We start from the raw sequence: 10,643 nt of genomic DNA on the forward strand, positions 1-10,643 counted from the left end.
GGGAGGTGGGCGGGGCGGTCGGCGGTGAGGTCGCCGCCGGCCGTGGGTAGCGGTGGGAGACCGCTGGCCTTTTTGTTTTGGGTTGCTAGGGTTTGCCAGAGTTCTCCGTCTATAGAGGGAAGGCCGAGGGCGGCAGGCTGGCCTGGCGGAGGTGGCGGGCGCGGGGGCGCCGCCGGCCGGGCGGTGGGGGACGGGCTGGGCAGGGTCGGGCGGGGGTGAGCTGCGGCGACAAGGCTCATGTGGTGAGTTCGGGTGGGGGAGGTTGAGATGGCAGCGGATCCGGTGGCGTGAGCCGCCGAAGACGGGTAGGGCGGTGCCGGCGGTGGGGGCGAGCTCCGGCGACGAGTTAGAGTGGGGGAGGTCGAGACGGCAGTGGCGGCACCGAAGATGGGCAGGGTGGCACCGACGGCGGGGGCTAACTGCCGCGGGTGGTGGGGGAGGTTGGCGGCGGCGGGGTGGCCTATGCGAGATGGTCGTCGGGACAAGAAAAATAAAAGCGGGCGGAGGAAGATGTACAATACCTAAAGCGTTCGCTGCCACGCGCTCCTAGCGAACGAGCGCCAAGTAGCGGCTCCCTCCCAGTGGATAGCCCTCGGAAAATCGAGCGTCGCTGTGGTAAGGTACATAATGGGACCTCGTACACCTTGCTTTCGGAGGTAAATGATTTTGTATTGGGCTGTAATCCCTATATACCTTATTACAGCAAATCCGTACCAAAGAAAATCCAATAGAAACGAATCACGGTTTAAACTGCAAAGGGATTGTTGACAGCCAAAATTGGCACCAACCGGTCTGACCGAGCGGTCTAACCGGTCGAGACACTTTGGTCTGTCCGGCAAGGACCGACCGGTCTAGGAGGAGTCCGAGTCAAATAAGGATTTTTATAGATCTAGATCTGTAATAGAGATTCTTTGCGGGATAAGTCCACCCCACCTTATAAATATAAAGGGTCACGGGCGATTGAGGATATCCAATCGAACAAAATCAATACAAACACCACTTTTTATCTTTTTTACCTTTTCTCCAAACCCTAGCTTTTCCAACCTCCTCTGCTGTTCTTCCTTCGTCTCCATGACGTCTGAAGACGTTCTAGATGGCCTGCCGATCCTAAAACAACCCTACGTGCGCCTACCCTGACGGAGTCCCTCCCGATCTAGCGTTCATAGGCCGTCGCCGATTCTCACCGGCGACCGGTCTGACCGCTCCACGCAAGAGAAGCTGCATCGAGTTCTTCCTCGCGCCGCACGATCTAGTATGTTCGTGTGTTGATCCGTAAAAAGCGTCAACAGGGATCGCACCAGTTTTCCACCGAACCGAACACTATGAAACAGTGGCAGGCCTATCAAGAAAACATCTTTTATTTTATTTTTTTGAAAAGCTAAACATCTTTTATTTAACGAGCACTGCTATATATGCAGGCTAGGTCACAAACTTATTGTTCAGAAACAGAACCATGCGTTCAGAACTTTATTTTATGAACTTTCATCTTCCCATTAGACAAGGAGGAACACATGAAATGGTGCTGAATGCTGAGACACGCCTCCTCAGTCCTCACTCTGCCCCTAGCAGTGCGAGGAGAATATCCTCATAGTCTCTGGTTGTATCTTTAGCAACTGCACGCTCCAGCGGCACGCTGTTCCTCTTCTGGTAGGCCTCCTTTATCAGCTTCAGGTCGACCTCGGCGCGAGTAGTTATGACCCTGGTGAGATCATCCTCGTCTGTGCCCATGCCTCCAATAGCCAACCGAAGGACTTTCTCAAAGTATCTGTCAGGGCAAGTGAAGCAACGAATGATAGCCCGCAGGGTTGCAAGGAACTCATCCTTGGGATCAGCTTTCAGATCCTGTTAGAAATGAGCACCAAACAACATTATGAGCAACCAATCTCACATATAAAAAAAAAAAGTAAACAGTTCGTCCTCTTCTAGCAATCTACAAGAACTTGAATCTTGCAGAAATAGGTATTCAGGGGCAAACAACAGACTATTGATGAGTGAACCAAAGTTGTATAAGGGTGAATGCAGGGCAAACAACAGAGACTGTTGATGTATGAGCCAAAGTTGGATAAGTGGTAATTCCTTTTTCACCTAGTTGACTGATTACTTGACCCTGTTAATACCATATACGCAGCTCGAACGAGTTGTAGTAAAAAAATCAATCACGAAAGGAGGAGCCTAGGTTACAAACAAGACCGCATCTATTGTTATTTACCTTGTTGATTGGATGATCAAACTGATCCTTGTAGCTATTGAATGTAGCAAGTAGCTGAGCTTTGCTCCGTGTGGTGAGAATCCTGATGACCTCCTCATCACTGTAAGCCTTCTTGTGAATATTCTCATGAAGTATTTTGGCTTCAGAATGAGCCAATGAAGTGTTCACCTCTGGGCCATCATAGCGGTATGCACTTACAAGAGGCACCAAAAGCTGAAACGAAGAAATAATTATTTAGAACTCCCTTTCAACAACTTTCAGCTCTAATTTTCTCAAAATAGGAATGATGTCAATCAGTATACAAAGACCGAAAAATACATCACGCTTAATCGAAGAGTGACATGTTGACAAGCACCGAATAATCAAATTTCCAGCACATCATTTTGACAGATAGCAGCCACGCTTCTAAGTTGAGATCTAATATTCTTTTTTCTTTTTGAAAATTAAGGGATCATTTAATATCATACTCGTGCTTCTAAACCGTCATATCAAGGTCCAGAAAACGCACACACGAAAGGAAAGCTAAATGTACCAGGATGCATAATGAGCACTAGACTACTCATGGAATCAAAAGCATGAAGAGTTTCTGCAAAAAAAACAAATAATACCATAGTGCAATATATTTTACTAATGTTGTATCAATGAATGACGAAGGTATCACCAGCAGAATATTTACAAGCATATCAAGATCCAGTTACAAATGTTGAAGTTCATTAATAACCAAAATAATAAAAAGCATACCCAGCTTAATGAAGTGCTACATGTTGGCAACCATTGATTGGTCCAATCAATCTAATTAAGTTTCGATCATGTTTTGCCAAGTTAACACGATGAATAATCAGTGTCTCATTTTGACACAGAAAAACTTGCCATATTTCGGAAAACTGAGCAGTATGCACGGTATGATTAACATCTCAGCATGAGAAATGAGAAATGAGCAGGATCATCAGATCCGTAACATCTCAGCATGAGAAATGATTTTCACAATATGCACAGTATCACTGGTTAAATAAACTGGCAGGATCATCAGATACGTAACAATTCAGCGTGAGAAATGACTTTCCTTCATAATGCACTAGACTTGTCAGAGGTAAGAGCATGAAGAGTCTGTAGACTGAACCAGAAGCAAAACACCATTTTCAAAACAGACAACAAGCAACACCCACTGATCTGTATAACTTTCAGGCCCTGTTTAGATCCCAAAACGCAAAATGCAAAATTTTTGTAAATCGCTTGCATGGTGTATTAAATATAGTCGAAAAATAAATCGCATTACATAAATGGATTGTAAATCGCAAGACGAATCTAATGAGCCTAATTAGGACGTGATTAGACACTAAATTGCTACAGTAATGCCTATGTTCGCCTAAACGGCCGTTTAGTCCGTTTAAACAGCGTTTAAACGGTAAACAGAGATCACCCGTGTCGTTTAGGCCCTAAACGGTGAATTAAACAGTTAGACCGTTTAAAACGTTAAAATCCGTCTAAAACGTCTAAACAGGGTCGAGTTAATTATGATTAAATGAGCTAAATGACCATTTAATTCATAATTTAGTCAATAGGAGGATTACAACTACCACAAATCCACAATCAATACCGAACCAAGTAGCACCGTAAGTATATGAAATGTTGTGGGATTTAGATTTCTTCCAAAAAGATTATTTGGTAAAATAGTTACTTTTACATGTGCAAATATGTAGATTTTCTACCATATTTGACATTTACGTACATAAATATGTATATTTTAATGTTACTATGCCAAATTGTTTAGGCCGTTTAAACACCGTGTAAACGGTCTAAACACTAAACAAAGGGTGACCGACGGTTTACCGTTTAATGTTTAGGATAACATGCTACAGTAAACATGCTGCAATGATGAATTAGTTAGGCTCATTAGATTCGTCTCGTATTTTACAGACGAAAACTGTAATTAGTTTTATGATTAGTCTACATTTAATACTTCAAATATTGAAGATTCCCTTCTAAAAATGCAAAAATACAAAATGCAAAATGATCTAAACAAGCCCTCAGTTTGATATAGACAAGCACAGACGCGTTCTCTGTATCATAAGTTCGATATTATCACGGTCTATATAATAAGCTCAGATACTGTTTCAAATAATAAGCAAACATCAGATGGTGATAAGTTCCGGAGCCTTCACCTTGCGGAAGTCGCCGGTGACGTGTGCGGCGACGTCCTCCTCGAGCGAGCGCTTGAAGCGGTCGTGGTACGCCTGCCTGGCCGCGAAGAGCTGCGCGGGCGTGCGTGCGCACGCGATCTCCACCAGCGCGCGGCCGCCGGGGTGCCACTTCTTAGCCTCCTCGCTCGCCAGTACCGCATCCCTCTCCGCGGGGTCCAGCGTCCACAGGATCACCGCCCTCTGGGCATTCATGGGCCACAGGCCAAATCAATCAATCAGCGAAGCAACCCTCCTCCCCCCGCTTAATTAATTAGCATCAGTCGGTGTCATATCCGCGATCGGCCTCGGATCGATCGATCCGCTAGTAGAATACCTCGAACTTGCCGTGGATCTCGTCGCCGAGGGCGCGGAGCAGCTCCTTGCCGTACTTCTCGGCGTATGCGCGGCGGATCGCGCGGCGGTGCGCGGCGTCGCGGTGGGCCAGGACGGAGATGATGAGCTTCTCGTTGGTGCCCCAACCTGCGACAGATCGAAGCACAGACGCGCGTCAGCCGTGGTCGATCTCGTGCGGCGAACTAGGGCGCGGGCGCGGGCGCGGGCGCGAGCGGGACCTTCGAATGCCTTGTGGAGTTGCTCGCAGTCCTCGGCGACGGGCGGGACGGAGGCGGGGACCGTGAGCGTCGCCATTGCGTCGGTTCGGGTTGCCGCGAGCTCCGCTCTCGATCTCTGTGCTGCGTCGGTGGAGATCTGGGATGGGAATGAGTGGGGGAAGGGAATGGAATGTGTAGCAGCGCGGATGGGGGGTTTGTGGGGGGGGAGGGGGAGGGGAGGGGTTCGCGGAGGGTGCCGCGCCTGATCGATCGGGGTGCCTGTCCGTCCGGGCAACGGCAGCACCGCGCGCGCCAACAGGGCCGCGGCGCATGGAGCGACCTGACGGTGGAGACGTGGAGTGGGTGCCGTGCGGGACCCGCGGGGAGGGTCCCCACGCGTACGTGTCCGTGGCTCTCCATTGTTTTTGGCCACGACGGCGTCTGGAACTCTGGATCCGGACGCTCGGTGATAGATGGTGATGGTGCACGACTTTGGGCTGGTTTGGTTTATGTTATTTTAAAAAAATAGTAATATTTTGATCACTAATTATAGTATCAAATAAAATCAGTTTACAAAATCAATTTCAGAACCCCGCGCTAGGAACTCTGAAGATTTTAATAAGATTTTTTTGATCGCGTGATTTGAGGATGTTTACTGTAGCATTACTGTAACTAATGGTTGATTAATTACCGTCATTAAATTCGTTGCGAAAAGTTATACCCATTCCTAAAAAGATTTTGCAAATAGACTTCATTTTGTCCTTCATGCGAAGGCTAGAAGAGTCATTCTAGGATCCCTATAATGGGAACCAAACAAGGCCTTTGAGCAAAGAGACACGAGTGTGTTTAGTTGGTGAAAAAGTTTGGGTTTTGGTATTGTAGTATATTTTATTGTTACTTGACAAATAATATCTAATTATGGACTAATTAGGCTTAAAAGATTCAGCTCGTGTTAATCAGTTAGACTGTGTAATTAGTTTTTTTTACTGTATTTAATACTCTATGCATATGTCCGAAGATTCGATGTGATGAGTATTGTAGGAATTTTTTTCAAACTAAATGGGGCCACACATCGATGAGCTTTCAGAAATTGAGCAGAAAGCCAGGAACCAGTTGCAGACATTTTTTTAGATCAAAGAAAGACTTTGTCGGTACCCTGTAGCAGGGATACCCACTCTTCCTGCAGCTAGGCAGGACCTGCGTAGTTATCCGTAACTGCACGGGAGGGACGGAGTAGCCAGGTCCCACAGGCCAGGCTTTTCCCTCACCAGGCCAACGGCCCCGGACCGTACCCCGCCTGAGGATGGGTCCGGTGACGCCACATGACTCTAAGGGCGGTCAGCTCCGAGCTGATCGCCGAGGCCTCGGACCCCCAGAGGGGTCCGGGACCTCCTGCGCCCGTCCGGACTCCCCTCACCATGTAGGGGTCCGGAGCCGCCACGTGTCCCGGAGGCGCGGGATCGTGCACGAGTCTTCCGCAGGAAGACTCGCCCACCCACCTGCTTTTAATGCGATGGACAAGGCATGCTCTGCCGCCGCGGTACACGAGGCAGCCTTTGTCAGGCCCCGCTGCGCGCCGCGTATTACCAAGGAGCATAGTGGAGCCGCCTGTGCCGCGCCCGCACAGGGCCCGCCTACAGCATTAAATGGATACGACAGCACGACGCTTTTCCATCATGCCGCCTACGCCGCAAGCTACACCGCCCGCTTAAGCAACGTGGCGGGCGATGCCTCTAGCTACGTCAGGCTCCGTCTCGACAAGACAGCACCAGGACATGATGGACGAAGGGCTCCGGGAGCAGGCGAGGGAATCCAAGAGAGATCTCCTTTGCCTGCGACGCCATAATATATGAACAGTACGTTATGCTGCATCGTTGGACCCATCTATCGGGGACCCAACGGCTGTGTACGCGCCCCCTTGAGATATAAAAGGGAGGCGCTCGCTGCCCACAGGACAATCCAGACAGACTCAAGCTCTTGCAACCTTCTCACTCTCGTGGGAAGGCAATACAACACACAGTGGACGTAGGGTATTACGCTCCGGCGGCCCGAACCACTCTAAATCCTGCTGTGTTCATCGTGTTCTTGGGTGAGATCGATCTAAGACCAGCTAACCCCCGAGTACACACCCTCAGGGCTAGGGCGGGTGCCATCCGCCACCCGGCTGTGGTTTGCAGCACCACGACAGACTTGTATTATATCAAAATTGAGTATATCATCAAGATACACGCAACACTCTCAAAGTACTCACGTATTAAATAGTTTCAAAACTCAATCCCAAATTTGTGTAAAAAATCAAATAGAAGGCCACACAGGCATACGCTCAGCAAGCTGGCTGAGAACAAGCGCCCAAAGAACGGCGACCAACATCTCTGTAGGTTGGAACGAGCACAATCTTCTTCTTCCTTCTTACATCTTTCTTCTTCCTCTTTCTGCCACCGATGAAGAAGAGAGACTGATCACAATCTATCCGATCCAAAACTGATTGACATCAGCTTGGAGGACAGACTTATTCTCACAAGCCCTTCATCGTAGTTGGATCTAACCACGGCAAAACAGAGAAGTGGCCGGAGAAAATTATTCCACGATGACGGCACCATCCCCGCCTCGATGACGCCATCCGAAAACCTAATTCTCTATGTCGTCACTCCAAACAAGTTGTCGATACTGTAGATGCTGCCACCTCCTTCATCGGAGCCGCCATGAAGAGACCCAAGCCACCCTATCTCTTCACCGTTACCGGAGAGAAGGAGGAAACAATTCTCTCATACCACGAAACTGAAAGGATCGTGGCCCAAGAAGGGGGGTTGAATTAGGACTTTTTCAAATTTCTATCTAGTCCTTAACCTAGACTAGTATGGGCAATCTACAAATTTGAAACCTAGTCACTAGAGCATGCTAGCAAAAAGTCCTTAGGTAGGTAAACACACTATTATGATCATTTTATCTAAAAGGTTTCACACTAGCAAGATCAAACTTAAGCAAAAGATCACACTACCATGCAAGTTGTCCTAGTCAATCTACAAGCAATCAAAAGCAAGAATAACAACAAAAGAATTTAATTGCTTGAAATAAAAGTAAGGGACACGAGACAACCGGATTTTTTCCCGTGGTATCGAAGAGTTGACGCTCCCCCCTAATCCACATTGGAGCACCCACACAAGGGTATAGCTCCCTTGCGTCACCAAGGAGCAAGTGATCACTAAGAATGCACCTTCTCCATCTCCGGAACGGTGAGCTACATACCGTGTACAATCTTCTCGTCTTGGGGCTCCCACAAACTCCAAGAGCTCACCAAGAACCTCCCGATCACCAAGACCGGCTAGGTGCCGTCAAACACCAAGAGTAACAAGCTCCTAAGACTTCACTTGACCTACACTCAATTGGCCCTAGCTCAAGCACACTTGCTACACTTGCAAAGGATGAATTCTTCAAGGTTGAAGCACAAACAATGTACTAGATCTTCTCTCTTTTGCTCAAAGCACTTTCTCTTCTTCTCAAGGATGACCTCAGGTATTCAGGATGTCAAAGACAACTGAAATGAGACAGGGGGTGCCCTTATATAGAGTGGAAAGAGTTACATAACCGTTGGAAGTCCACTGCAGAAAAACTGTGACCACCGGAAGAACCGACGGAATAGAAAGTAAAAGCGTCGGTTCAATCGGTCTCTCTGTGTCCAATTAGTAGCCATTGGGGTTCTGACACAGTATCCAGACTTGCGTCATTGCACCGGTGCATGCTCCGTAGGGGCATCGGTTCAACCGGTGCTGAAGAGGTTCACTGATCAACTTAAACAAGCGTTCTGGAACATAATACATCCAATGCACCGGTGCTTGATTCTGAAGCGTCGGTTCAACCGGTGCTGAAGGGGAGTTGAGGTCCACCAAAACATACTCTCTGGAACAAAATACTTCCATTGCACTGGTGCTTATTTTTTTGACAATCGGTTCAACCGGTGCTATAGAGTTTTTGACTTGATTCCTGCCTGCTTCCAGAGAAGATAGACCGACAGGGCATCTGTCCTTCCGCCAAGCATCGGATGCTCCGATGCTAGGGCATCTGTTAAACCGGTGTTGCTGTTTTTTTGTTTTCAGCTGAATTAACTTGGATTTGAATGTAACTTCGATTGTTTCTTCTTACAAGTGTTTTTGTTGACTTCTATTGACCATCTTGGGCTGTTTTTGAGTGAGTGTGTAAGATTTCTAAGGCCAACTCAATTTTGGTCAAGCTACTAGCTCACGAACCCCTCTTAATAGTACGGTCAAGAACTAGAAACTATAAAACCTAACTAAATCAAGTGTCCTTCATTTTCTTGTGACACTTGAGATTAGAAAGGTCATTAATCTTTCAAATTGAGTCCTTGACACGCATGATTGTTTCGAATTGAGGGGTCTCCTTTCATATTTCATATGAGACTAATCCAGTCATTGATTTTTCCTTTAAAACACTCGTTAGTCACATACGGTTGTCATTAATCACCGAAACTTACCATTAGCATCTATCGGCCTAGATGTGCTTCAGAAACGCGACATAAAGAAACTGTAACTCTAATTTAAAATTGATCTATTAAAAATTATTAAAAGAGATGGATCTCCGTTTCCTCCCACCTTTGACATGATGTCAGAGGTAGAAAGGGAGGGGAATCAAACGGGGAAGGAGGCGAGATCCGGTGGCGGGCAGGAGAGAGGCGAGATCCGGTGGTGGGCAGGAGGGAGGCGCCGCCCGTATCGCCCTCGGGGCGACGCGGGGGCAGAACAGTTGCAGACATCTTGACGAGGACAGACAGAGCGACCCGCGTCCGGGACGCGGACGGACTCATATCATTACATCTGAGTCAGGAACCAGTTGCTCGTGGATTAGTTGCGGCTAAAAGGCAGCATCTTGTGTGCCACTAGTGTAAGGTTGTTCGATATTGGGCCAAGCGTCCAGCCCGATCCACCGTTTTGTTGGACCGGCGACAGCTTTCTAGCGCGGGCTTGCCCGTTCCGGTGTCGTAGTCAGAGCGTGATAAGTTTTGCTCGAAGCTTTTCTGGGTGTATTTGGTTGGACTTTTGGTTGTGATTTTTGTTTTTAAAAGTAAAAAACTCGAATATAAAACCGCAACAGCTTTATCCAAAATTAGTTTTTGCCCAGTACAAATCCAAAAGCATTTTTCTCCTACTTTCACTAGCTTTTGGGCATCAATATTACCCACCCACCTGCCACTGGTTGTGTAGATATCGATTCATTTTTCAAGTTCTATTCCTCCCTCTCGCGACCCTCTCCTTCCTTGCGGCACACCTCTCACGCCCATCCCCTCACCTCCTCACCGTTGCCAATCGCACTCCTGCCGCCATGCCGCGAGCTCGGCCACCTGTCGCACTGCGAGCTCAGCCACCCGCCGCACTGCGTGCTTGCCCCGCCGCGACGCATCGCCACCAGTGAGAGGGAGAGAGGAAGATGAGGAGGTGAGAGAGGAAGGAAGAAGGAATTTATGTCTATAACGTGTGGGGTCCGCTCATAAGTGAGAAAAGTTTTACCAAAAGCCACAGCTGTTTAACCAAATAAGTTTTTCTAAAAGTCACAATAACTTTTCGTCAGAAAATTTTCCAAAAGTCATAGCCCACAATAGTTTTTTTTAAAGCCACATCCCCAATCAGATACACCCGGTAATCTAGACCGTCTGTAGGCTTACTGACAGCTGCAGCCACCCAAAACACAAAC

General features: G+C 47.7%; 1 protein-coding gene across 1 annotated transcript; it reads right to left on the reverse strand.

Moving 5' to 3' along the window:
• Nucleotides 1–1,340: 1,340 nt before the first annotated feature.
• Nucleotides 1,341–5,260, reverse strand: LOC120657287 (annexin D7-like). The gene is made up of 5 exons (XM_039935577.1): nucleotides 4,962–5,260; nucleotides 4,724–4,869; nucleotides 4,372–4,590; nucleotides 2,210–2,422; nucleotides 1,341–1,842 (listed from the first exon to the last, which is right to left on the reverse strand). The coding sequence occupies exons 1-5, from the start codon at nucleotides 5,035–5,037 to the stop codon at nucleotides 1,552–1,554; spliced, it is 945 nt and encodes a 314-aa protein (XP_039791511.1). The 5' UTR covers nucleotides 5,038–5,260; the 3' UTR covers nucleotides 1,341–1,551.
• Between the last annotated feature and the right edge of the window lie 5,383 nt (nucleotides 5,261–10,643).

The sequence above is a fragment of the Panicum virgatum genome, chromosome 1N, assembly GCF_016808335.1.
Source record: "Panicum virgatum strain AP13 chromosome 1N, P.virgatum_v5, whole genome shotgun sequence".
NCBI classification, from domain to species: Eukaryota; Viridiplantae; Streptophyta; class Magnoliopsida; order Poales; family Poaceae; genus Panicum; species Panicum virgatum.

Excerpts from the sequence above, each read along its gene's own strand:
- LOC120657287 (XM_039935577.1), bottom strand. The coding sequence starts at position 5,037 with ATGGCGACGCTCACGGTCCCCGCCTCCGTCCCGCCCGTCGCCGAGGAC. Across the intron at positions 4,591-4,723 it reads AGATCCACGGCAAGTTCGAG|AGGGCGGTGATCCTGTGGAC; the intron begins GTATTCTACTAG and ends ATGAATGCCCAG. Across the intron at positions 1,843-2,209 it reads TTGATCATCCAATCAACAAG|GATCTGAAAGCTGATCCCAA; the intron begins GTAAATAACAAT and ends CATTTCTAACAG.